Below are 26988 nucleotides of genomic sequence, written 5' to 3' on the forward strand. Positions count from 1 at the left end.
GTTATATGTCCTATCCAAACCTTATTACCATAGAGGCGCGCCAGTGTTTTTTTTGTTTTTTTTTCCCTTTCCCCACTATTCTACCCTCAAGAGGGGGGGGGGGGAGCGTTAAATACCGTATAGCGTGTTATAATATAAAATGTTATTAGATAGAACTAAAAAGATACATTATGTGGACTATGACCGTTAAGCAAAACATCTTTCAGTACCCGAGGGAATGCATGAGCAATTACATTTGGAAGACTTACAACTGTCGAAAAAATGCCACCTAAATGTTAAGACATGCCTACATTCTGGGGACAGACAGAGATAGACATGGGGAGCTGGTCATCCAGGGAGACGCCCAAAGACATACACCAATACCAACGATGAAAACACGCCCAAGATGGAAGTGACAAGTGTCTCATACAATGACTACGCTATTGCTTCCGGCAAAACGACGTGACCGGTGCACAACAGAGACAAATGGAAACCATGGGCACCGGATCCGTCACCATTGAAATCAAACCTCTGGTTTCCGTCAGTTTGTATCTGACGGAAAGCTCAGACAGAAAGTCAGAACGGGACCCCAACGCAGATGTTAACAAAGCCTAAGATTATATCTTTATTCTGTATTAGAACCTCAGCTATATTACAATACGTATCGGTCTATGTATGTAGCTCTACTATAGTACTATTATTTAGTACTGTATCTAAATAAACTAACCATTGTTTTGTATAAGTTTCATATTCCTCCTATTAAATACGGATCAAGAATATTGAAACACAATCAATATTAACTATTTAGGGAGTCAGAAATAACATTTAACAGTAACAACCCGCAGAATAACACGGTTATTTGTACCACGTGATAAACAGTGTAAATTTAAAAGGCAAAAAAGAATGGTGGGATTGATGTTAATCAGTAAGTTGTGTACCCCAAAGTGGTGCCATTTAAAATACAACTCAACCCACAAAAAACAAGCACACGGCTAGGTCTACGGAAAAAAATTAAATATGGCTTATGAATAAGAAGAGATCAATTTTTATTTTTTTTTATTTTTAAGGGGCTTTCCAGGCATTTTATATTGAAGGTCTAGCCTTAAGATAGGTAAATCAATATCAGATCAGTGGGTGGGGGTCCAACTCCAGCCCCCCCCCCCATCGATTAGCTGACTGATGGGGTTACGGTGCTAGTTGCCGTAGCCTGTTCAGTTTACTGTCATAGCGCCATAATCTTGCCCCCACACATTGGAAAAAGCCACCCCAAAAAAATGCAAATAAATTGACCTGCGGTGCGGTTTCCTCAACCGCAGCATGCCAATTAATGCCGTGGACTCGCAGCGCTTCTGTTTTGGGTTTTCCCCCATTGAATTCAATGGGGTGCTTAAACCCGCAACAAAGTGGTGTTTATTTGACATTAGCAGCAGAATCAAAGCGATTCCGCCGCAAAAATCGCAACTAAGAAAGAATAAAAATATACTTACCCAGAGTTCCCTGCTTCTTCTACAGTCCGACCTCCTGGGATGACGTTTCATCCCATGTGACCGCTCCAGCCAATCACAGGCTGCAGCGGTCACACGGCCTGCAACGTCATCCCAGTAGGCCGGACTATGCCCAGAGAAGAGGGAGGGGGTACAGTTCTTTTTAATTTTCCGGCGATGCTTTACGCAATGGAAATTCTGCCGGATAAACGCACCACAATGTGGTGCGATTTTTCTCAGATGGTATTCCCTACGGTGTTCAGGGCAAATACGCTGCGCAGCTTGACGCCCTGAAATCAATGGTGATGGAAACCTCTGGTTTCCATCAGTGTCAGTTTGTGTCTGTTCAGAGTCCCGTTCGGACGGAAACCTCCGACGGAACATCAGAACGGGACCCCAACGCAGATGCGAACAGAGCCTAAGCTGCACAAATTTGTGCAACAAAATCTACCACGTGTCAACTAACCCCAAATAGAACGGTGTAGGATTATAAATGAGGTACAGAGAAGGAATCCGCATCTGGGGTGTACAATGATTACAGAATAGACTTTCTACATGGTTTAGGAGTGCACCACAGACTAGAACTCTAGTTTGGTAAATTCCAACACTGTCAAAACAGCTTAAAAAGTAAATAAAGTTTTTGTGGTTTTAGCACCAGTTTATAGCGCTTTGGAAAGGACAGTATTTTATCATTATAAATTAAAACAGTTACACATACGATTAAACATTTAAAAATGGTTAGGATGCTCATTATTTTAATTTTACCTTTACTTTTATAAATTAACAATTGTTAAAGAAAAAAAAAAAAAAAAAAACCTTTTAAAACAATCATTCAACATAGAGCTCAATCATCAAAAAAACTTGAATATAAATATTATCAAACAATATGGTTTCAAGAGTTTGGAAGTCCGCTTTCCAGAGCCCGCAATAAACACATCTGCAAATCTCCAAGAGGAGCTATAACCGGCCCTTGGAACACAAGAAAGACAGCACCATTCATTGTATATCATTGTGTTCAGGAACTCTGCATGGCTTTTCTCCATTTTACAGTTATACCCAGTGTCGAGTGTATACTTTAGATCATTTCCTTTCGGTTAAGTTTTGGTTTGATCCATATAAAACGGTGTGATACAAGCCAAAAAAAAGATACAAATAGAAAACAAAAAACAAACCCCACACACTAAGAACCTCAACGTCAAATAGATAAATCCAGGGCTAAAAAAAAGCTTTCATGTATGACACATAAGTTAAGTCATCGTACCTAGGAGAGGGCTCATTCACATCTGTTAACAAAAAGGTTACAAAATTCTATTGCCCATATATGCATGAACTAAGAAAATAAATCTTTTATGACTTGTCTCCCGAAACCTGCCAGGAAAATCGTTGTTATAAAAATAAAAAGTTGTTTTTCCAGGATTTCTCTCCTGACCTTTACCAAGCACTAAAGGAGGTTGACCTTCCGAGAACAGGTTAAATTACTATGCACAAGTTGCCACATTTGTTGTAGTTCCGCAGGCAGCAGTTTGTGCACAACAAGCATACTGCGATAAAAACATGGCTCTTTGTTCATCTTGCTGTTTTTATTCTTTACAATGCCAAATGTTTTGAACCCTTCGTGCAATAATGGGTTGACCTTAATAACTTCCAGGCACATCCCCAAAAAGACATCATCAATAGGATAAAGATCCAAGTTTTCTGAAGCTTTGAACAATCTCTTCACCAAAGAGCCTGCCATGAGGAATCCGCCACCACCAGCGTATGGAGGATAGAGGCTTTTGTTATACAGCAAGTTTGGGATGTAGTATTTATTTTCTTTCTTCCGGATGGGGCGAGCTTTGTAGAGTACATCTCCTACAAAGAGGTCTGGTGTGTTATTGCCATCCAAAAAGTCCAAAATATTATTGGGGCTGACAAATACATCATCATCCCCTTTGAAAATATAGGTCACATGCTGACAGTAGATAGTCATCCACTTTAGAAAATGCACTTCCTTTAACGTTAAGTTAAAAAAGGAATCTAGAAAATCCCACTGTAGTATATCTCTATATATCTGGTTCTCAAAATCCAATAGTTTCTGGTAATTGTCTCTCTCCTCTTCTTTCATTGCAGTCCCAAGAAGAAATACGGTTCTTATTTTCTTGCCATTAACTACTTTCTCCTTTCCCCAGGTTTTACGAATTACATCCCTGCGGTCATGCTGAGTGATTATGGACTTTACCACAATCAGAAGATCAATGTCTCCACTGCACTTCTGTGGGTTATTAATAATCATGGGGAAATACCGACAGTGGCGGTACAGAAGAAACTGCTTGTAGTTCGGTTCCAGCGACTTAAACCAGTCCAAATTGGTAAGGTTCCAATTAGCAGTGCAGTTGATAGACTTGACATCCCATTCAGTAGGATATGTATCAGTAATAGAAGCTGTGGTTACCTGTTCCTCTGTTTTGGCTGCCCAAAACCCATCTGGGACAGGATGGGTGTCCCTTTTCATAGCACTCAAAAGCTCCTCTGAATCCATACTACTTTGAGTAAAAAGAAGTCCAGGGGATGTCCCCTTCTGGAAGATGGTCAACATGATTACCAAGCAGAATGAGATGCACACGCTTTTGTAGAGTTTCTTTTTCCTGGAAATAGAAGAGATGCCATTATTAGATTTTTCACTGAGTAGTATGTGAAGAAAAAAGGATGACATAACAATTACTATTCTACAATAGATCTTCCCTGGCTCTTGACGGGACTGTCTGCCAGAACACAATGGCAGAACATGTGCAGTTCCTATTTTTGTATTTCTTAAATGTTAACGTTTCAGATGTTCTCTTTCAGGCAATATTTCCTGTGTGTAAAAATATCTAAATTATTCCAAATTGAAGTTATATTGTTACAGGGAATCAAATGCACAACAGACAACAGCAATAGATACTATATAACAAAGATGAACAGTTTGTGGTTTTTTTTAACACATCAACTTTTTGGGATAATCTTGTTAAAACTAATTTTTAAAAAAAGTTGGATTAAGTAGTAGGAGTTCAGCAGTTTACGTGTGAAATATGAAAAATCATGTTGAGTTGATTGCATAGAATCATCTGGTAACATAAGTACTCTTAAAAATCTCAAGCACGCACCCAACACAGAAAAACGAATAGAAGATTCTTGTAGCATTTGGAGAGTTTCTCTGCATCTCATTTATTAGTTCAGGATGTGTACTACTGGTTCGAATGTTTACCTTGTACTTTTTTTTTTTCTTTTTAAGAAGATTTAAGAGCAGTTGGGGGATGTTAGAATTTGCATGTTAACATTTTGGAGTGAATAGCACAATTATCAACATGCTCTCCTGATCTTATGTGGATAGAGGCTTGAGAGGTTAACATGATTCGGATCACCTTCGGAACGCCTCACACACCCTGCCTGGCACGTTTACATTACAGAGAAGCCTCCTCAGTTTCGAGGCAATTAAATGGGGCTTTGCAATGAAAGGCGTCTTTCTACTCCACAAGCAGTAAAATGCTAGTTAACGGGAAGGGAATAGGACATGAAAATCAAACTGAGCTTTGTAAGCAGACTGGCAAAAGTATACATGTATGTCTATAAAAATAGGAATACCTATATAGATATGTGTAAGAAATATGACCAAGGTACGAAAGGACAGTTACTAAAAAAAAAAGTCACAGCAGATATAAAAAGGCATATTACTTTATAAGAGGTTACACTATTGTCTATGTAACATTCATAGAAAGATCTGACAACTTGCATATTTGCTCCATGTATCTTTGGAAAGGTCTAGTAGCCTTTTTTGTTGTTTATTTATTGACATGTTATAGTGCAAAAGTCTCTCAAGTGGATTTCTGACAAGTCTCTCCGATGCGATAAATTCATATTGACAATTTGCATGTATTGCTCAGAATTTATTTTTTACAGGGAGATCCTCATGGAGTAGTTCCCAAAATGTCTTTAAACTAAAAAGTACTATAGGATGTATGATGGCCATAGACCTAGAATAGCTGTCAACTGAATGATTATCGGGGCTATAGACTGATTGCCATCCCGAATTGATCATAAAGACTATTACATATCCATAATACTGATGGGCTGCCTTCTAGGGCAGAACAGTCCTTTGAATAGACTTCAACAGCTGTTTTGTCTCTGCAAAAAGGATTAAAGTAGTGCAGGCTGCAGACAATCTATGTGGCTTTTTCATAGGCATATTTGAACATTGGCTTTGCAAAATGGGCGCTATAAATAAAAGGGCAAAAAAATAAATAAATTATAATATAAATAAAATTGATCTCGTTACAATGACACTAGTGAAGGGTTGGGATATATTAGGCAGCAGTAAACAGTTATGGGGCATTTCACACCTGCCGATAATCGGCCGGTGAAGAGAGCAACGATCAACGAGACACCATTGATTGGCGCTCGTTTGCTCCTGTCACACGGAGCTATGGATGGGGGACAAGTCCGGTTTAACCAATATTTTGGTGAGCAAGTGACTAAAGGGGTTTTACACTGGCCGATTATCGGGCAGACCAGCGTTCATATAACGCTCGTTGCCGATAATTACCCTGTGTAAACAGGGCAGTGATCAGATGAACAAGCAAACTCTCGATCATCTGCTGATCGTATCGTTTAAAAAAAGTAAGATATTATCGTTGTCGGCAGCACATCTCCCTGTGTAAACATGGAGACACGCTGCAGACATAATGTATGGGGACGAATGATCGGAGTAACGATCACTCGTGCTCATCTATAGCTCCATGTGACAGGAGCAAACGAGCGCCAATCAACGATGTTCCGATCGGCACACGCTGCACAGGCTGATATTCGGCCGGTGTAATAGGGCCCTAAGGCAAAAATGTGATCCTTAAAGTTTTTGTTGTGTATCCATTTCCCAGTAAAGTATAACACAAAAGTATATTCTATGCTGATTGGATATAGAATGGAGGTGCTTTTTGATTATTACCACTAGCAAGTCCTCTTACACAAAGCCTTACATTGCTGCATATATGTCTGATTCAAATCAGAGGTTGCACTAAATATTTTTCAGCAGGGTTAAAACGCTCCTAGAATTTGTAAGTAGTAATTTTAGCCAAGGAGTATATAATTTGTGGTAATTCAATAAATATAAATTCATGTTGGTGTGTGTAGATATGCAGTAGCACACCTTCTGCTGTAAATGCTGCAGTCAGTACACAGTGTAGTACAAAATCTGTAGTTTACAGCAAAGAGTGTTACTGTCCATATATGTGCACGCGTGTTATTAGAATGGAGAACCTCTTGTTCTTACCTTAACTTTTGTATTGCACCTCCAGCTCCCTTGCCGGAGCTCAGTCTCATACATAGAAATATGTACGAGACTGAAGTCAAAGCGTGCAGATGTCTTTACAGGTGTCAATCATGCCTGTAGAAGTGTTATTGTGACCTCTGCTTATCACTAAGGGCCTTAGCACATCACCTTTTTGCCTTACCATGTAAGTACACGTCGGGAGGACTCCCAACATATACCTCCAATGGAAGGCTTCAATGTTTCCCACTGTATAGGCATACAGTGGAATACATTGCGCAAACCCAACAGGCAGAGCACTACCTGAAGCGCTGTGACCGGGAAATCTCCAGACATCACTGTCCATATTTTGACACTGATGTCAGGAGCTAAAATACCGCAGTTCCCGGCTAGAGAATCGCAAGGTCACGGTCACTATTTTGAGCTTCCCTAGGGCAAATGTCTGTGTGTAGAGCGCTTCTGATGTTCTGCTCGGGAACTCCGGTATTGGGAAGCTTATGACATCACTTAACATAGACAGTCCTGGAGTCCCCGGCTACAGCATAGTTCGTGGCCCTGGAGAAGCCCATGATGTTACTATCCATATAGAGACATTGATATCAGGAGCGTTACAATGCTTGAGTCCCCGGCCAAAGCATCGGAAGCGTTCTGGCCAGGGACTCCGGCCCTGGGTAAGTTCCGGACATCACTCCTCATACATGGAGTTTCCGCAGGGCCAGAGCTTCACACACTCTGCCCGGGAACTCTGGCATTTATGGACAGTGATGTCAGGAGCTTCCCAACATATATCTGTGATGGATGGCATCTAGTGGCATCCGTCATCCATAGGCTCCCAGGTTATAAAAAGAAATAAAAAAAATTATGATTTTCTATGAAAAAAAAACCAAACCCATCTTATTCCAGTTTCTTGCAATAAAGAAGCCTTTTGATATATCTATGGTCAATGGAAATGGTTGACTTTCATATACGTGAATGTATGTCAGCAAATGCACCTGCGTGATTCAACAATGAATCCTTCTGAGTCAAGTACCAGAGATCAAATTTCTCTTTACTAAGGAATGTTATTACTGCATAGTCTCTATTCTTCTATTACAAGTGCTAATTTTCTATATTAAATGTGCCTACTGTGTTCCTTTGATAGATTACACACAAATATCTGAATATGTAGATCAATGCAACGTTATTATACTGTCGGGAATTGTTTCTCACTTATTAAAAAGTGATGAAGCGTTTAAGACCCTTTCATTAAAGCTGTTCTAGGAATCTCATACCTTGGAACATGCATTGATAGTTTGTTATATATCAATAACATACTTCTCACTAGAACATGATGATATTCCAAGCCACATGCTGATGCCAGTTGCAAACGACCAAGTGCCACTCGGGCTGTTTTTCATGGCATCCGATAGTTTTCACGGACCCATTCACTTCAGCGGGTAAATCGGGTCCATGAAAACGGATCGGCTTTGCAATCCGTGGAAAGATCAGACATGTCCTATCTTTCCACGGATCATGGACGGGGCCTGGCCGGCACATATGGTCGTGTGCATGAGGCATAAGTGTGGAGATCGGTCTATACATTTATCATATCACTTTGGGTGTGTTCACATCAGTGTCAGGGTTCCAATCGTGGGTTCCGTCAGATCTTTCCGTCAGGGGAGCCCATGAACAGAAACGAAACGTAAAACCATAGCTTTCCGTTTACATTACAATGGATTTCCATGGTAATGCTTTCGTTACAAATGGTTTCCGCTCCGTAAGGTTTAAGTTTTTTGGCGGAATCAATAGCACAGTCGACTATGCTTGGTTTCCGTTCATGGGTTCCCCTGACGGAAAAGTCTGACGAAACTCATGAAAGATGCCCTGACTGATGTGAACTGGCCCTTAAACAGTCATATGTATTCTCAAGGCCAGTGAGGTCTCCTCACCAAAGGCACAATAAACGCGAGGGATTTTTTTTATCACATCACATGCATTGGATGAAATCCATGCAGATATTAGGGTCACTTTTCTGTTTAGAGTTAAAGTGTAGACAAGTAAATGTCAGTTTTCTGCCCCATTGTCTCCTCCAGCTGACTAAGCCAACTTTGATACTTGGAGAAAAAGGGTTTAGAAGCAACCCAAACCTATTTCTGCCTCTAGACATGGAGGTTGTTCTTTTTCAGCCTATTGAAATATACCTGGATAGAGGAAGATGAAAGAGGGTTTTACATCATGTACGATGCATATATTTGACCCTTGCACCAGTGGTATAATCCTTGCATGGATAAACACGGAGTCTGTAGTACTTTTACCACCCAGCAGCAAACACTAACACAGACTATATTACAAAGAGAGTGGTCATGTGGTAAAGATTTGTATGGAACTTCTTTAGGTAAATCATAAATAAAAAAGGTTAAAATGACCTTTCAAGATAATCTGATTTGTGAAAAAAGAGAGTGTGTATTGCATCATACTCCTTGACAAGGAAATATCGCTTAGACTAAACAAAAACTTAACTGATAAAACTGGACTTATTTTCTCACACCACATTAAGATTACATGCAAATACTTTTTTCTAATCTTTCTTAATCAATTTTTATCAAAGAGCAAAGTTTAGACTATAAAACAATAAAAGATACGTACGATGTGTTACATTTTAATAGGACTAAACAGATTATTTTATAGAACTTTTATATGAAACCAGGGGCGGATTGAAAGGTACTTTTTCGTTCTTTTTCATCCGGTCCAGACCTCTATGATGACTTCTCTCGGCCACAGCCCATTTCTGCAGAGTTTGCCGCTCAGATGTCTTCGGCTCCACTTTTCCACACCTATAAATGGAGAGAATTCTTATGGTGCCACACTCTATGCCCCTGAATATAATAGGACCATAGTCTGTCCCCATTAATTAAATGGTGTTAAACACTGTAAAGTATACCACATACACTGCCCCCTGTAGAGAGCGCCAGTCACACTGCCCCCTGTAGAGAGCGCCAGTCACACTGCCCCCTGTAGAGAGCGCCAGTCACACTGCCCCCTGTAGAGAGCGCCAGTCACACTGCCCCCTGTAGAGAGCGCCAGTCACACTGCCCCCTGTAGAGAGCGCCAGTCACACTGCCCCCTGTAGAGAGCGCCAGTCACACTGCCCCCTGTAGAGAGCGCCAGTCACACTGCCCCCTGTAGAGAGGGCCAGTCACACTGCCCCCTGTAGAGAGGGCCAGTCACACTGCCCCCTGTAGAGAGGGCCAGTCACAATGCCCCCTGTAGAGAGGGCCAGTCACAATGCCCCCTGTAGAGAGGGCCAGTCACAATGCCCCCTGTAGATATTGCTCCCAATACTGACCACAGAAGGAAAAAAAAAAACAAAAACACTCACCTGTCCCCATTCTTGCGCTGTCCTCCAGCGACAATACCCTGACTGGTCAGTAACCAGACAGTATCACCCGGGGGTAACGGTGCATTTGGCGTGATAACGTCATTGTTAAAGCGCCGAATGGCGAGGTGGGAACGCATGGTTCCCGTCTCGCCAGCGCAATAGTAATCAATTGTATTCGCGTCCTAAGGACGCGGATACAATTGGGTGAGAGGTCCCGCTTCACCCCGGTTCTCTGAACCGGCTGTAATTTTAACAACCGGTGAACTGGGCCCCCTTCCAGCCTCGGGCCCCGGGCACTTGCTCAGATTGCGCTCATGGTAATCCGCCGCTGTATGAAACGCTAAGTGCCCCTACACCATTAACAATTTCCTTTTGGGCAGTTATTGTTTATAATCATTGTTATGTCCATTTTACTTAAATGGTCTGGGATTGGTACTTGCTTCATGAGTGTAGCCTCCCTGTCCTGTTCTCTCCCACACAGGATCCAGGTGTTATTGATCACATCTAAGTTATGAACCTAGATGTGATCTATAACCGGTAGATCCTGTGTGTCAGAGACCCACCGTAACCGAAGCGGTCAGTCCCACAGACCTAACATTTGGATTTAAGCGCAAGATACAGCTTCTATGTATCCAGGATACATAGAAAATGTATGACAAAAAGCAAAGCAAAACAAATTAAAAAGTTCTCTAAAATCTAAAAAAATTTTATTATAGAAAAAAAGTGCTCAAAAGGTTTACATGACCTGACAAGCTTTAGAGGTGATCAGATCAATACTGCTTCTTATATTGTAAGTTTGTCGCATTTGATCACTGATAAAAGATAGTAGCAAAATAAATTTAGTAACGCCGGCGGCAGGCCCCGCATCTGCCAGCAGTCCCCGGGTCTCTACCTCCCTTGGCGCTCTGTCTTTTGCAGCTCACGGCCACCAGCTCCCTAGTGCGCGCGTTGTCCTTTTAAAGGGCCAGTGAGTGCAAAATTCAAAAGTTCCCCAATCACACCTGCTGCTTCCCAGGACTACTTAAAGAGGCTCTGTCACCACATTATAAGTGCCCTATCTCCTACATAATGTGATCTGCGTTTTTGAGCAAGTTCTAAGCAATTTTAGATCTATGCTAGTTAGTTCCTTAATGCCGAACTGGGCGGTTTTTAACTTTTGACCAAGTGGGCGTTGTAAAGAGAAGTTTATGAAGCTGACCAATCAGCGTCATACACTTCTCACCATTCATGTCCATTTGTACTCAGCACAGCGTGATCTAGCGAGATCACGCTGTACTGTCACTTACTCCCACATTAACTTTACTGAAGGGTCTTGAGAGTTAATAGACATCACCTCCAGCCAGGACGCGATGTCTATTCACACTCCCGACACTTCAGTAAAGTCACTCACAGCACAGTGCAGAGGCGGAGAAGGATCCTCCACCCGTCGTGGGAACGGATAAGTAGTTATGTTATTATTTTTCTATTAGGTACATACCTGTGGGGGCATTATACTGGGTATGGGAGGGGGGGCTCATATGGTAGCTGCTGAGGGGGCATTATACTGTATGGGAGAGCTATCGGGGGCATTATATTGCGTGGGGGACATTATTAATTTGATCATTTTGTACGGCCCGCGAATGATGTTAGAAATATCCAAATGGCCCTTGGCAGAAAAAAGGTTCCTCCATCCCTAACCTAAATAATGAATAAAGCTTATGTTTTATGAAGAGTTCCCACTAGGATACTACCTATAAATAGAATGTAGTCAAAGTGAATAGAAAATGCCACAAAAGACATACCTAGCATGTCTAGATCTTTGTTCTTACTTCTTGTTCAAGAAATGACTGGAATGAAGTTATAAATGCAATTGAACCTTATGACAATTCTGTCATTTCCAATATTGAATCCCATGTGTGGAAGAATTCAATGTACTCATGCTCGCTCTGTGCAGATCATTTAAACACTGTGCAAATTTAATAAAGCACACTAAAAGTTCATGCACATGACGTGCAGTGTGGCCCACAATATGGCCTAGCAGTGATAGAAACATCTCCATGTGCCCTTAGGCTATGTTCACACAGAGTATTTTGGGGGAGGAATATCTGCCTCAAAATTCCGTTTGGAACTTTACTTTGAGGCAGATATTCCTCTCCCTGCACGCCGATTTTCGCGGCAATTATCGCGCCGTTTTTCGCCCGCGGCCATTGAGCGCCGCGGGCATAAGGGGTTTTCCAGTTTGTTTAGAGAGAAAAAAAAAAAAACTTAATTTACTGGATAAATGAAGAAGTTCTGCAACTTTCTAATATACATTGGGGAATTTCTTAACTTTTCAACATCAGTTTTCTGAGAAATGTCGCAAATAGCACAACATTCGCAATCAAAAATGTGACTTGTGCAGTTTCACCGCTCACGCCACATTTAAAAAAAGATGGGGATGGGGCTTAGCAGAAGGGGACAGGGCCACCATGGCCCGACAAATTAACAATAATATGCCAGAAATTTGAGTAAATTAGGGCACAATTCTCCGCCAGCTCATGACTGGCATAGATTCCAGAACTCTTCATATTAAGACTGGCATTTAGTCTTAATAAATCCCCACCGCCCTTGTGTTTGAATTCATCACCAATTTAGAGATATTTGTTGACATTGAATGAGAAAACTTACATTCAGAGGCAGCAAACACCTGTACCTAGTCCTGTATGTACCCCCAGAAGTAGCCACGGCAAAATGTTTTTTTGGGGTCCTACCCTTTCTCTGGTCGGTATTTGTACCTTGTATGCGCGCTCCTTTGCTTTAGACCATAGGATTGTGGTTTACTGCTAAGTTAGGTTCTCAATATTGCAGGACATATCTCCTCTGGTGTGTTGAATCTGTGTGCTTTTAGTATACTATTGTCGCTTTTCTACTGGGTGTGCTGTATTTGTTTTCATATAGGCGCTTAGTTTTACTTCTATACAGCTGATTACCCGTTTTGTGCCCTCCTGTAATGTAAGATATATATATATACATATACACACATATACACACACTAGTCCTGTATAAGATAAAGTGGTTAAGAGTAAAAAAGGGAAGCAAAAGTGAAGAAAAAGACAAGAACCTAGCGAACGGAGACAAACGGAAAGCAACTGAAACAGAAGAATTACCATTGAAATCAATGGTAATTCTAATGGAACCATTGCTTTCCGTTTAATTTTTCGATCCCCTCTTCTTCTGATGGAAGAGAGGTAAACGTATAGACAGTAGCGCAAAAGAAGCCTTAGGATCAGTTCACACAGTTTTGACACGTTTGACGCGGAAAACGCGCCAAAAAACGTCCGAAAATGCCTCCCAATGGGAGTCGGAGGCATTTTTCCTGCGAGCGGAAAAAGAAGCGACATGCTCTATCTTCGGGTGTTTACGTCTCTGACCTCCCATTGATATCAATGGGAGACAGAGAAAGCGTATTTTGTTTTTTCCTGTGGCCCTCAATGCGCGCAAGCGAAAAAGACTGCAAAAAAAGAACGCGAAAATCACGGCAAACGGCGTGCAGGCAGATCAAAATCTTCTTCTGCAAAAAAACTCAGTGTGAAAATAGCCTTACTGACATATTTGTGCTACTGCTGATTTATTGCTCACAGAATTGGCTAGACTGCACACAATTGTATCCACTTCTTAGCAGAGAGCAGAACTAGGTCTGTACCAGTTTGCAGCCGGATTGTAAATAAGGCCTCATTTACACGAGCGTGTGCGTTTTGCGCGCGCAAAAAAACGCTGCGTTTTGCGTGCGCAAAAGGCAATTGACAGCTCCGTGTGTCATCCGTGTATGATGCGCGGCTGCGTGATTTTCGCGCAGCCGCCATCATAGAGATGAGGCTAGTCGACGCCCGTCACTGTCCAAGGTGCTGAAAGAGCTAACTGATCGGCAGTAACTCTTTCAGCACCCTCGACAGTGAATGCCGATCACAATATACACCAACCTGTGAATAAAAAAAGACGTTCACACTTACCATGAACTGCCTGCTTCCTCCAGTCCGGTCTCCCGGCCGTTGCCTTGGTGACGCGTCCCTCTCTTGTCATCCGGCCTCACCTCCCAGGATGACGCGGCAGGCCATGAGACCGCTGCAGGCTGTGATTGGCTGCAGCCTGTGCTTGGCCTGTGATTGGCTGCAGCTGTCACTTGGCCTGAATTGTCATCCCGGGAGGTCGGACTGGAGGAAGGAGCCGGGACTTATCGGTAAGTCAGAACTTCTGTTTTTTTTTACACGTATATGTATATTGTGATCGAAAGTCACTGTCCATGGTGCTGAAACAGTTTAAGTCTTTGAGCACCGTGGGCAGTGACTGTCTCCTGACGTCGCGTACCCGAACATTTTTTGCCGGGTTCGGTTAAAACGAGTTCGGCCGAACCCGGTGAAGTTCGGTGCGCTCATCTCTAATTTGACAGTCCGTTTGGAGGTTTGTAACCAGAAAAGCACGTGGTGCTTTTCTGTTTACATTCATCCTTTTGACAGCTCTTGCGTGATTTTCGCGCATGCAACGCAGGACCGTCAGTGTGGCATGCGTTGTTTTCACGCACCCATTGAAGTCAATGGGTGCGTGTTGCGTGAAAAACGCAAGAATATAGAACATGTCGTGAGTTTTACGCAACGCACTCACGCAGCGCAAAATTCACGCATCGTCTAAACAGCCCCATAGACTATTATAGGTGCGTACGACACGCGTGAAAAGCACGCGCGTCGCACGCGCGTATAATACGCTCGTGTAAATGAGGCCTAAGAGTGTGCTCTTTCTCCAATGGACAAATATCTTGAAAACGATGAGGAATTAGAAACACAAAAGGGAAGATCTATTATGTAATTTCCGCCAGTTAGCAGAGAAAAGTCGGCGCACACTTGTTTTCGATGCTCACCATTTTTCAAAAAAAAGTGGGTGGAACTTAATCTAAGGGCACTGGGCCACCTGCGGCACGACAGATTTATTCTAATTTACGCCAGAAATTATAGTGGAAATCTACGCCAGCTCATAGCTGGCATAGATTTCAGTTTCTGGCGCACAGATAGTCTAAAGACAAATGTATTAACAAGTGTTTTGTTTTTTAAATACCCACACGTTTTTATAAAGTGCTGCATCTGTAAACCTATGATTATTAAATTCAAAACCAGATTACAGCTGCAACATTTTGTAAAAACGCATGAGAAACGAAACGCATGCATTTGTTCAGATGCGTTTCTTGTGGCCGCATTTGAAAATGCATCAAAAATGCTCAATGTGAACTTAGCACAATTAAACCTGCAAAATATATTTCTCTGTCCCATTAACAAATTTTTGCTATTGGACTGATCTTTTGCAAAAATTTTTGCATACATACAGACTTGTTGCAGCAATTGAACATTCCCTCACCCCACCCACATAAAATTTAAAAAAAAAAAACACTTTTTGAACACCGCACTCACATTTTCCATAAAGTAAATGGCAATAGGGCCAATAACCGCCTATGTGTTGCCATCAGGGCTGGCTCAAGATTTATGTGGGCCCTTGGGCGACACAGACTGTAGGCACCATTGCGGGGAAACTCACGGCAGCAGTAAGATGGCAGAAAATAATGTCACTTTGTGCCCCCATATAGATGTTAGGACCTGTTTATGCCCCCATACAGAAGTTAGGCCCCCAGTTTGTGCCCCAATAAATGTAGTGCCCTCTGTAGATAGTGCCACACAGCCCCCCCCCCTCCTCCCAGATAGTACCACACAGCCCCCTCCTCCCAGGTATTGCCACACAGCCCCCCTCCCTGTAGCCTTTGGGGTTCCATCTAGGTGTGGAATCCCCAGCCAGAGCATTGTCGACACTCTGGCTGGGGATTCCGCTTCAAGAGAAGCCCCTGGCGTCACTGTCCATATATGGACAGTGTAGTCAGGGGCAACCCAAGAGCCATAGTCCCGGGCAGAGCACTACTAGCGCTCCACCTGGGACTCCTGCTCTGCTCCTGACATCAGTGTCCATATATGGACAATGATGTCAGGGGTTTCCCCAGAGACTAGCGCTCTGCCTGGGACTCCTACCCTCCTCCTGACATCACTGTCCATATATGGACAGTGATGCCGTGACAATGGTAGAGTCAGCACTTAGCAGCCGAGTGGGCTCCCCCAAGGGTAGTCGGCCCCGGCACTTGCTCGGTTTCACCGGGTGCTGACGCCGGCCCTGGTTGCCATAACAAAGATGATCAAATTAAATATTTTTAATACGTCTGATAGTTTCCTACTGACGGAACAGACTTCCATCTGTCAAGGACACTTGTTTTGGTACTATAGCTGCAGTAACTATGGGCAAGAATACCATGCTAGCTTTTAGATAAACTAATAAAAAAGGATGTTTCATTTAGTAGAACACAGAAAAATGAAGATGATTACTTCCTAAAAATAAATTCTTTGATATAAATTCTCAGGTTGTCCTTTTGTCTAAAGTCTTAATATACTAATCTGCAATCTTTTGAGTTATGTTGGTCATCCAAATTGGTACGAGATGCTGAATGTGTGTTGCCACACAGTTTTTCACAGAAACAGAACGGCATGAAAAGGTCTAGAGTCTTGTGATAGTTAATTAAATCACATGTCAAGGCCAAGGTAAATACCCTGACAGGCACAACAGCTGACATTTATGAGACAAAGTCCCTTCAAAAAGCTGATCGTTGGGGGTGCAGTCAGTCCCCCACCAAACTAATTTTGATGGCCTATCCTATGTATAAGCCATCATTTTTTTAAGAACCACACTCCCTTTAAAGGGTTTATCCGTCTGTCATCAAGCAGAAACCACATAGAACGCAGGACACTTCCTCGATTGCAGGACTCTTCATTGAGTTGAGCGGATTGATATATAATATTGTGGTGAAAAAAAACATAATATAACTTGCTCATTCTTGGCTTAGGAGTCCAGTGACTCAGTGATTGACTGGACTCCTAAGCCCAGAATGAGCCAGAAAACAGGCATAAATTAGAGTAGAAATCTATGCCAGCTTCTGTACCCAGATTACCACAATTATAAAATGTAGTTTTTGGCCATACTGAATTTACAGCCAAAACACATTAAAAACGTGTTTTACCTATAAAACTACTACAAGCCCATGCACCCTAAACGCCAGTTTAAATAGAGAATGAGCTACACATTATTAAAACGTACTAGTGGCGTGGCTTTAAAGGGAATGTGTAGCTAGAATTTTTTTATTTTTTTTTAGTTAAACAGTTCGTGTATACATGATTAGACATTGTTCTAATTTTTTCACAAGTCAGGAAATATTATAAATTAGATTCTAATTTATAAAATTTCCCTGTGCTGGTCACTAGAGGGAGCAATTCCCAAAATTGCAGCATTGGCAGGTGGTAAAGCAACCACATTGCTTTATGCTGCAAAATTTGGAGAATACACACTCGCTCTAGCGTCCTCAAACAATCCCCCCTCCTTTATCCTGGCTAGTGCCAGGAGAAAGGAGGGGATTGAATGTTCAAACCTCCTACACTGTGTGCCGCCATTTTTTGAGCGAACACAGTGTGTAGTAGGCTTACATACAGTAGTAATCACACACTAAAACACGAACATACACAGACATAACTCACCTGCTCCTGCTGCCGCCGCTCCCTCCGCTCCTAGCCCTTGCTTCTAATCACATGTCCGGTAGCCACGACTGGAAGTAGTCATCTTACTGTCCGGCCGCAGCTTCCGGTCCACAAGAAAATGGCGCCGGATGTCGCTCGGCCAAAGACCTTCCATTTGGACTGTGTGGGAGCGGTGCATGCGCCGTTCCCACACAGACGGCGTACACTATAGTGAATGGAACGGCTCCCGTTCGCATTCTCTATGGGGATGTATGTGCCGTATTCCATCTCTGTATGTGCTGTTAATCGACACATACAGAGATGAAAAAAAAAATGGCAGCCCCCATAGAGAAGTAAAAGAAAGATTTACGCGAACGTGTAATACATTCGTGCAACCCGCGTGCTTTTCACGCGCGTCACACAGACCTATGCTAGTCTATGGGGCAGTGCAGACTGTCAGTGATTTTTGCGCAGCGTGAGTCTGCTGCGTAAAACTCACGACAGGTCCTATATTTCTGCATTTATTGTGCATCAGGCACCTCCGTGGGACGTGAGTGATTCACGCAACAGCAGTCAAACTATGATTGCAAACAGAAAAGCACCACGTGCTTTTCTGTTTACAAACATCCAAACAGAGTGTCATAATGATGGCGGCTGCGCGAAAAGCACTCAGCCGCGCACCATATGATCATGACACATGGAGCTGTTAAGTGACGTTTGCGCGCGCAAAACACAGCGTTTTTTGCGTGCGCCAAACACACGCTCGTGTAAATCCGCCCTAAGGACGCAGATACAATGGGTTCCCCTTGTGAAGGCTAGAGTCAGTTATTAACGGCCGTCAATTAGATGGTTTTCTGAAAAACGTCCGTTAAAAATGGATCCATTGACTTCTATGTGGGCCGTGAATACAGCCAAAAATAGAACATGTTCTATTTTTTTTTTGACGCCAGTGATTACGAGCCATTTAAAATAAAACAATGTACAGAAAATAGAATAAAAATTCTAAAATCAAAATAGAAAAATAGATTAGAAAAAAATAAAAAAAGTTTCACTATCTGGGAAAACACAGATCTTGAAAGCCATGAGGAATTAATACAGAAGGTATATCGGAAAATTTTATAAATTTATTTATACAAAAAAATGACAATTGCTGAAAGTGGACAACCCCTTTAATAGAAAAATATAGGCGATGCAGTCCTTTTAAAAGAGGCGTTTCTAGACATATTTGGGACTTTCCCAGGCAGCACAGAGGCAGAAAACGTTCCACAATTTGGGATTCTAATGTTGAGAGGTAGGATACCTTACCATTTAAACCTTTCATTTTCGTTTCTTCATCCCTGCCCTCCAAGAGCCATAACTTTTTCCGTTGACATAGCCATACGAGGGCTTATTTACACGACAAGTTGTAGTATTTAAATGGCACCATGTAACGTACTGAGAAAATTGTAAAAATTATTTTGTAGGGTGGAATGGAAAAATAGACAGCAATACCTCCATTGTTTTTTTGATTTCGGTTTTTCCAGCATTCACTGTGCTGTAAAAATGCCATGTTAACTTTATTCTGCAGGTCAATACAATTATATAGATACCAAGTTTAGTGTTTAAGTTTTACTACTTTACTAAAAAAAGAAATGTATTTGTGTTGCCATATTCTGAGACCCATAACGTTATTTTTTTTTTGCACGGAATGGCGAAAAAAAAAAAAAGGAAAATTGACGGAATGGAAGCCAACTGCAATGAAAGTATGAGGGTATGTTCACGACCTATTTTCAGACGTAATTCAGGCTTTTTACACCTCGAATTACGCCTGAAAAGACGGCACCAATACGTCTGCAAACATCTGCCCATTGCTTGCAATGGGTATTACGATGTTCTGTTCAGACAAGGTGTAATTTTACGCGTCGCTGTCAAAAGACGGCACGTAAAAATACGCCGGCGTCAAAGAAGTGCAGGACACTTCTTGGGCCGTTTTTCATGGACTCCAATGAAAAAACAGCTCCAATTGCGTCTGCAATGGACGCCGCGGAAAACGCGAGTACTTGCAAAAATGTCTGAAATTCAGGAGATGTTTTCGCCTGAAAACAGCTCAGTAATTTCAGACGTATTTTGCGTTTGCGTGTGAACATCCCCTTACTGTTGAAATCAATGGTATTGCAAACAGAAGCTATGGTTTCCCTTTGGTTTTCCTCCAATTGAGAGGTTGAACAGAACCGACAAATGGAAGCCCATCACTAATGTGAACAGGCCCTTACCGATCACATCTAATACCTTAGATGTGATCGATTATAGGTGGATCCTGCATGTCAGACACGCAGGACCTGCTGATAATGAACCAGTCAGTGCCGCTGACCTGACAGCTGCTTTGTATACACAGTACAGAGCAACTGTATCTCAAAAAGTTAAAATAATTTTTAATAAAATGTAATTACAGAGTTGCACTAACCACACTGATACACATGTCTATTTAAAAAAAATAAACCTCGAATGTGTACATTGCCTTTAAGACACATTTATAGACAAGTTTATAAAGCAACAAAAAGCAGTATAGACTCCGTGTAAACTGAGCCTATACTGCTTACTGTTGCTTAGAAAACTTGTAGTCTGGGAACGTAAAAATAAATTTATTTTAGAAACATACCATATTAGCATATTAGAAAATACAACAATAGACAAACCAAAAGGGTAAATCCTTATTCTGTAGACAGAAGTGTATTTTTCCATTCAGCATTTTTCCTGTAAAAGTTGAAGGTTTATGCAAGTGTTCTTGCATAAAATAGGAGTCAATGGTGCTTTTATAGTGTATGCATCATTGTATGATCAAATTAATATGGAGATCTTGTAAAGGTAATAGAGTATCGTACCAAAACCGGATGTGGAAAATCCACCGTGTAATACAGTAGCAGCAGAGTAGATGAGATTTGAACAAATCATCCACACGCTGCGTAAAAAAAATACGCCAAAAAACGCTCTTGAATTGACCAGCGTTGCATTTTTTTAAATCAGCATGTCAATTTTTGCAGCGGAAAAATTGCAACTCAGAAAATAAAAAGCAGCTTATACTTACCCGTAGACATGGCGATGCGTCCCTCGGATGTCCTGCAGCCCAGCCTCCTGGGATTACATTTTATCCCATGTGACTGCTGCAGCCAATCACATTTTGGTGCAGTTTGTCAGACAGAATTCCTTGCGGGGTCCAGGGCAGATACGCTGTGTACTTTTATGCAGCGTATGCACCCTGTGTGAACATACCCTAGAGACTTTATTTAATATTTAGGAGCAATTATAAAGCGCTTCACAATTTTAATCAGCTGTTTATTTGTGACGTGTTAGGCAGTATTAGGAATTGTAATTACATGGAGAGAGAATATTGTAGTTGTGCATCTATTACATGACGAATACTGTACCAAATTTGACACGCTGCAAACAAACAAGTTTCCGCACTTGTCCTCTGCTGATTTTTATTGCAGTGTGTGGATGACATTTGATCAGATCTCATCCATCTTGCTGCTACCGTAATACGCTATGGAATTTCCAGATGCAAAAATTAGATTTTTTTTTTTTTTTTTAAATCTACGGCCTGCTTAGCCCTCAACAGTAATCAGTCTCAATGACCAGTGGAATAATAAATCGGGAGCAGGCTGATCCCTTTTTGTATTTGTAATAGAATGACTCAGCTAGGGACAGGGGTTACCATGAAATGACACTGTATCCAGGTGACAAGATTGACACACAGATAACAGTTAATCAGACCTGGAAACCAGACACACACACTAAAGTTGTCAAACTAGAATCCAACAGCTATTGTTCCATGAGCATGGATTAGCCACATTATATATTTAGGAGTAACAATACAACACATTATCCAAGCACTGCCAACACAGTTTGTGAGAACCAGATTCTATAATTTTATTCTGTACAGCGGTCAACTCAATAGAATCCACTAAAACTTGCCATACAAGGGACAATCTTCCCAGATCTAATAAGTATCCCGATATTATTTTCTATTTGGATGCGGTTCATTGCAAGATATCTGCACTGATGGGAAAAGTTTATTAGATTGTGCAAAAGGGGATTAAATGCTTTGATCATAATGTTGACTAAAAGCGGAGCATGAAGGCCTCCCGACTGTCCACAGAAAGCAGATATTGGGGGAATGAGGGATCGAGCATGTTTGGTTTCAACATGCCCGAGCATGTGTCCCGGTCATCAACAATTATCGTTACGTGAATAGGTACATTAACCCCCATACTGATTATCCCAAGCATAGCTCGGGGCAGCAGTGTGACTGTAGATAGACCCTAATAAAGGCTCTAAATCAGGTTAGATAGAGTTTAGACTTGTTTTAAAGCCAAGAAACTTAGCTTCAAACTAGGACCAGGATTGCGTCTCTAGCCACGATCTAGCCGTGGTTGTTGAAGAGGATAATCTGGTCTTTCTTCTGTCCCTGTATGACTTCACATGACCCCAGGGGAGAGGTAACATTAACTTTTGTTCATGTTTTTCACCCCTTTTATAAATCTCAAATCATGCGGTCACGTTATACTTATTTTTTGTACCCCTGATATGCACCCTATTAGGCTGTTAACACTATAACCCAGACAAAATGAAAAAAAAAAAATAAAAAAAAAAAGAAGTTTAGAATTTTTTTTTAAATCCTATGCAAAAAATAAACTTTGTTTCCCTTATGCAAAGTTTTATTAATGGGTGAAAAAAAAAAAAAAAACGACAATTGCTATAGCCACGTCAGTAACAAAAAAATTTAAAATAGCCGTTTTCTGTAATATCCTCATTCAAAAACAGAAATAAAACGTGATCAAAAAAAGTCATGCCGGAAAAAACAAAACAAGCCCTCACAAATTAACTTTGGTATCAGCGTAAATATAGCAACCTGTAGGAATAAAGCTATGCCATTTATAATGCACTATAAATATAAACGCCGTAAAAAATAAATAAAAAAAACCAATAAGGGAATTGCTGTTTTTTCCCCCACTTTTCCAAAAAATAATAAAAAAGTTATTAAAATGGTTCCTTTAAAAACTACAACTCATTCCTCAAAACGACAAAGTCTCATACAGCTGCGTTGAAAAAGTTAAAAATAAGAAAGTTATGACTGTTGGAACACAGAGGGGAAACATCTTTTACTGGTCATTAAAGGCTAAAACTTTGATTGAGATTATCTGTGCCCATCGAAGCCTCGAGTCCCGATGACCTGACAGATATATCTGTGACCGCAAGATAATAAAAGGTTATGTATAGTACATCGTTAAAGAGAATTTTTTTTCTTGAATAAATTATTGTTTTAATTGGATTTTAAACAACTTTTAAATTGACGCATTATTTTTTTTTTTACCCTGTATACATAGAATCTGTATCGTTCTGTCAAAGCTGCGGCCGTCGGGTCAGCTGAGCTGATGGCTCGACAGAAAGCTGGTCCTGCGAGTCTGACACACAGGACCCAGCTAATAACTTAGATGTGATTGTTATTAGCTGGGTCCTGTGTGTCAGACACGCAGGACCAACTTTCAGTCGAGCTGTCAGTTCACCTGAACTGATGGAATCGGCTTTGTCAGAACGATACATCATCTTCGTATACAGAATGTATAGAAGCTGTATCTTAAAAAATAAATTTTTAATAAAAGTCAATTTGAAAGTTGTTAAAAATCACATAAAACATTTATTAACCGGTCCAGGACCGGGCTATTTTGAGCCTTCAGGACCAGACACCATTTAACTAACACACCGCTAAAAATGGCTAAACGGTTATACATTTTTTTTTTATTTGCTGGGCCAGCGACGTGATTTTTGCAGCGTTTTTTTCGTAGACAATGCAGGTTTCTTTTTTTATTACCCTTTTTGCCATTATAGAATTTCCAGGCTTCTAGTTTGAGAAAAATAGTGGAAAAATTGTTGTTTTACTTTTCAGCTAATTTTTTTCTGGTAATACTACAGTTTTACCCTAAAATATACATTTTATTTGTGATAGGCATTGTCTACCGTAAATTTTGATATGTTAGATGTCTATTTTAGGGTAATTGAGTCACGGCTAGCTTTACGACAATGATTGCCGTGGGGAACGTTTTTTTTTGGGTAGGTATTTTATGTCAAATTATTATTAAAGGGGTAATCCCATCAGGTTCATTTATGGCACATCCACAGGACCTGTACCCATCTCTAGAATGGGCCCCTAAACCCTGTTCTACCTTTCCGTGATCCCGCTGCCACTTGTGATTTCCAACCACGTAAGTAGAACTCAGCGTAGCTCGTTGAGCTGTTCTGTTTTCGTAACTCCCATAGAAGTAAATAGCAGTTACGGAAACAGCGTTGGAAATCACAAGTGGCAGCGGGAACACAAAGGTAGAATCGGGTTTAGGGGCCCCATTCTAGAGATAGGTGGAGGTCCCAGGGGTGGGACCCACATCTATCTGACATTTATGGCATATCCTGTGGATATGCCATAAATGTCCCTGATGGGGAAAACCCCTTTACATTTTTTTGCACTTTATTTTACTTTTATTTTTTTTTATTATTATTATGGTTTGTCCCTCAAAAGATCAGAAAAGACCTTTCTTCTTTTACACCGTGTTTTTCCACTGCAACGGCACAACAGCCCCAGTAAGGGTATGTGCACACACACTAATTACGTCCGTATTTCGGCCGCAAGTCCCGGACCGAACTCAGTGCAGGGAGCCGGGCTCCTAGCATCATACTTATGTACGATGCTAGGAGTCCCTGCCTCTCCGTGGAACTACTGTCCCGTACTGAAAACATGATTATAGTACGGGACAGTTGTCCTGCAGAGAGGCAGGGACTCCTAGCATCGTATATAACTATGATGCTAGGAGCCCGGCTCCCTGCACTGTGTTCGGTCCGGTACTTGCGGCCGAAATACGTCCGTCAATTACGGACGTAATTAGTGTGTGCGCACATACCCTTACAGGGGAAATCAGGCTTCTTATAGTGACTATTGCCACTAATAGGACTGTGCTGGGTTTAGTCAGAGCCTCTCACTAACAGCATCCCGGTGATCATGTGACCAGTCACATGATCACCAGGACCAATAGAGGCAGCAGCACTGCCTGTATTCTATACACAGCGCTCATTGTGCGCTGAGTCAAAGCGATCTGAGAAGACAGAAGCAGTGAAAGCTGCTTCTATCTTCTCTTCAGTGTCCCCAGCAGTCACTGACTGCTGGGCACCCGACACTTGTCTGCCAGCTAGAATCTACGCCGGAAATACACTATGGCGCAGGCTTTAAGGACCTCGACCAGAGGCCGTTTATATACAGCCGGAAGTTTGCAATCGGTTAAAAAAATAAAAATCTGCAAAGATGTACATAGACCTTAAGGCTAAAATTATTTGGCACTAAGGGGTTAAAATGCACTTAAGGCACCTGAGTTATGCGCCTACTATATTTACTTGAGATATAAATTCAAAAACGTACAATAAAAAATAAAATAAAAAGTTTTTCTAATTTTAATGAGACTGTTAGGGGTTAAAGGGTTATTGCCATCTCAGAAATTTATGCCATTCACAAGATATGCTATAAATGTCTGATAGATGCAGAGCCCACCCTTGGGACCGGCACCTATCTATAGAATTGGGCTCTCTGACCCCCGTCCTACCTTCTGCCACTGGGCTCTTCCGGAAACAGCCAAGCGCGTTTTGGTACGCTGTTTCCGGACCTCCCATAGAAGTTAATAGACATTCTGGAAACAATGAAGCACAGTCAGTGGCCTAAACTGTTTTCATGGCTCCCAAATTCCAGAATCAGCAAAGCTCGCTGCGCTGCAGTTTTCATAACTTCAAATATTATAAAGGGTGAAAAAGGGTTTTGGGTTTTCTTTACATCCTTAACATTTTATGCAACTTATTTCCAATTGTGTTTTTAAAGTCCCACTAGGGAACTTGGACATGCGATCACTTATAATTCACTGCAATATCGCTCATTGAAAATACAACCTTACCCCCCCCCCCCGCCCCCCGCAGATTTTGTTGCAGAAATTTTCTGAGACTGAAGATCAGTTCCACTTATGTGAATGGTGTGGCTTCTGCAGCAAGCACAAAACGCAACTGTGTGTGAAGATTCCAGTGAGTGCAACAGAGGAATTCTTGTAAGCAAAGGTTGGGTAAAGCAGCTAGGTTCACATTGCGTTTTTGTCTTTTTTTCGTTTTTAAATTCCACTACTGGCTGTGGCCCCAAAAACTGGCCTTAAAACACCCGTGTCGCAAGGGGAGGTCATCAACCAAAACACAAATGTTAAAAGCGCAACAAAAAACGCAGTGTCCATCATGTCATCAGTCCATAAACGACACAATTTTCTGTGATTTGTGGACATGTGCGGATCCTCAGTGTCTAGCGCTCCAAGAGTCACACAAAACCAATGCTGTTCTCCTCTCTAGTTGTAGCAGAGACAGTCATTCATCTTCACAACTCTCTAGTCTACGGTTTTACATAGGACTGCAGGTAAATCTACTTCATTATCAAGCTCGTCAATCATCACGTTACGCAGTCTCAAAAACCATTCAAAAGTTAACTCCGCGCTGCTACCCCTCAGAGACCCAGCGACAGCAGTGACTGGGCGTCTGGGACCTCCATTACTTACAGATCTGCTTGGCTTTACCAGGCACAATATACTAACGCATACTGCTCTAGCGCACTAGAAACCGCTGCTATCTGCGCCAGACCCTGCCGCTGCCCCGGACAGTCCCGTGCTTCAGGGACTGAGCTAGCCCGGCATTCCACGTCTCTACAGAGATTATTAAAACTATATTAGGTTACAATACAGCAAATAGCATCAAACGTGAAGATAGCAATGCAGAGTAAAATAAGTCGGGGTCAGTAAGGCTTTGGGGTGCGTAAGAGAGCACTCACCACTGCAACATCTTGACAGGGCTGCGAGGAGTCGGGAGATGAGAGTCCGCTGTGTGTGAGGGAACGAGCCACGAAATGAGTGAGAGTACAGGGGCATTTCTAAAAGGAGGGGCGAGAGGAGGAGGAGAGTGCGGCCACATTCTTACAAAGGTGGAGTCCATGAACCCTCACAGGTATCTTACCTGCTACTTGTACCACACAGCCCCGACAGAAATATGACATGTCTCATACACTACATACAGCCTTCACCTGTTAGAACGTATTTATATCTCATGGGGTATGTACATCACAAAACTTTCACCTGTGTGTGTGTGTGTGTGTATATATATATTATATGTATCACACACAGCCCTCACGTGTAACCTGTTATATATACTGTATACAGCCCTCACAGGTATGTAACCTGCTATATGTATCACACACAGCCCTCACATGTAACCTGTTATATATACTGTATACAGCCCTCACAG

At 41.7% G+C, this 26988-nt stretch overlaps 1 protein-coding gene across 1 annotated transcript; it reads right to left on the reverse strand.

Annotated features, from left to right (window-relative positions):
- Positions 1 to 2286: 2286 nt before the first annotated feature.
- Positions 2287 to 26581, reverse strand: B3GNT7 (UDP-GlcNAc:betaGal beta-1,3-N-acetylglucosaminyltransferase 7). Its single transcript, XM_075864115.1, has 2 exons — positions 26519 to 26581; positions 2287 to 4087 (listed from the first exon to the last, which is right to left on the reverse strand). Exons 1-2 carry the CDS (start codon positions 26527 to 26529, stop codon positions 2905 to 2907), a joined length of 1194 nt encoding a protein of 397 aa, XP_075720230.1. The 5' UTR covers positions 26530 to 26581; the 3' UTR covers positions 2287 to 2904.
- Positions 26582 to 26988: the final 407 nt, after the last annotated feature.

Source organism: Rhinoderma darwinii, chromosome 4 (assembly GCF_050947455.1).
Source record: "Rhinoderma darwinii isolate aRhiDar2 chromosome 4, aRhiDar2.hap1, whole genome shotgun sequence".
In the NCBI taxonomy this organism is placed as follows: Eukaryota; Metazoa; Chordata; class Amphibia; order Anura; family Rhinodermatidae; genus Rhinoderma; species Rhinoderma darwinii.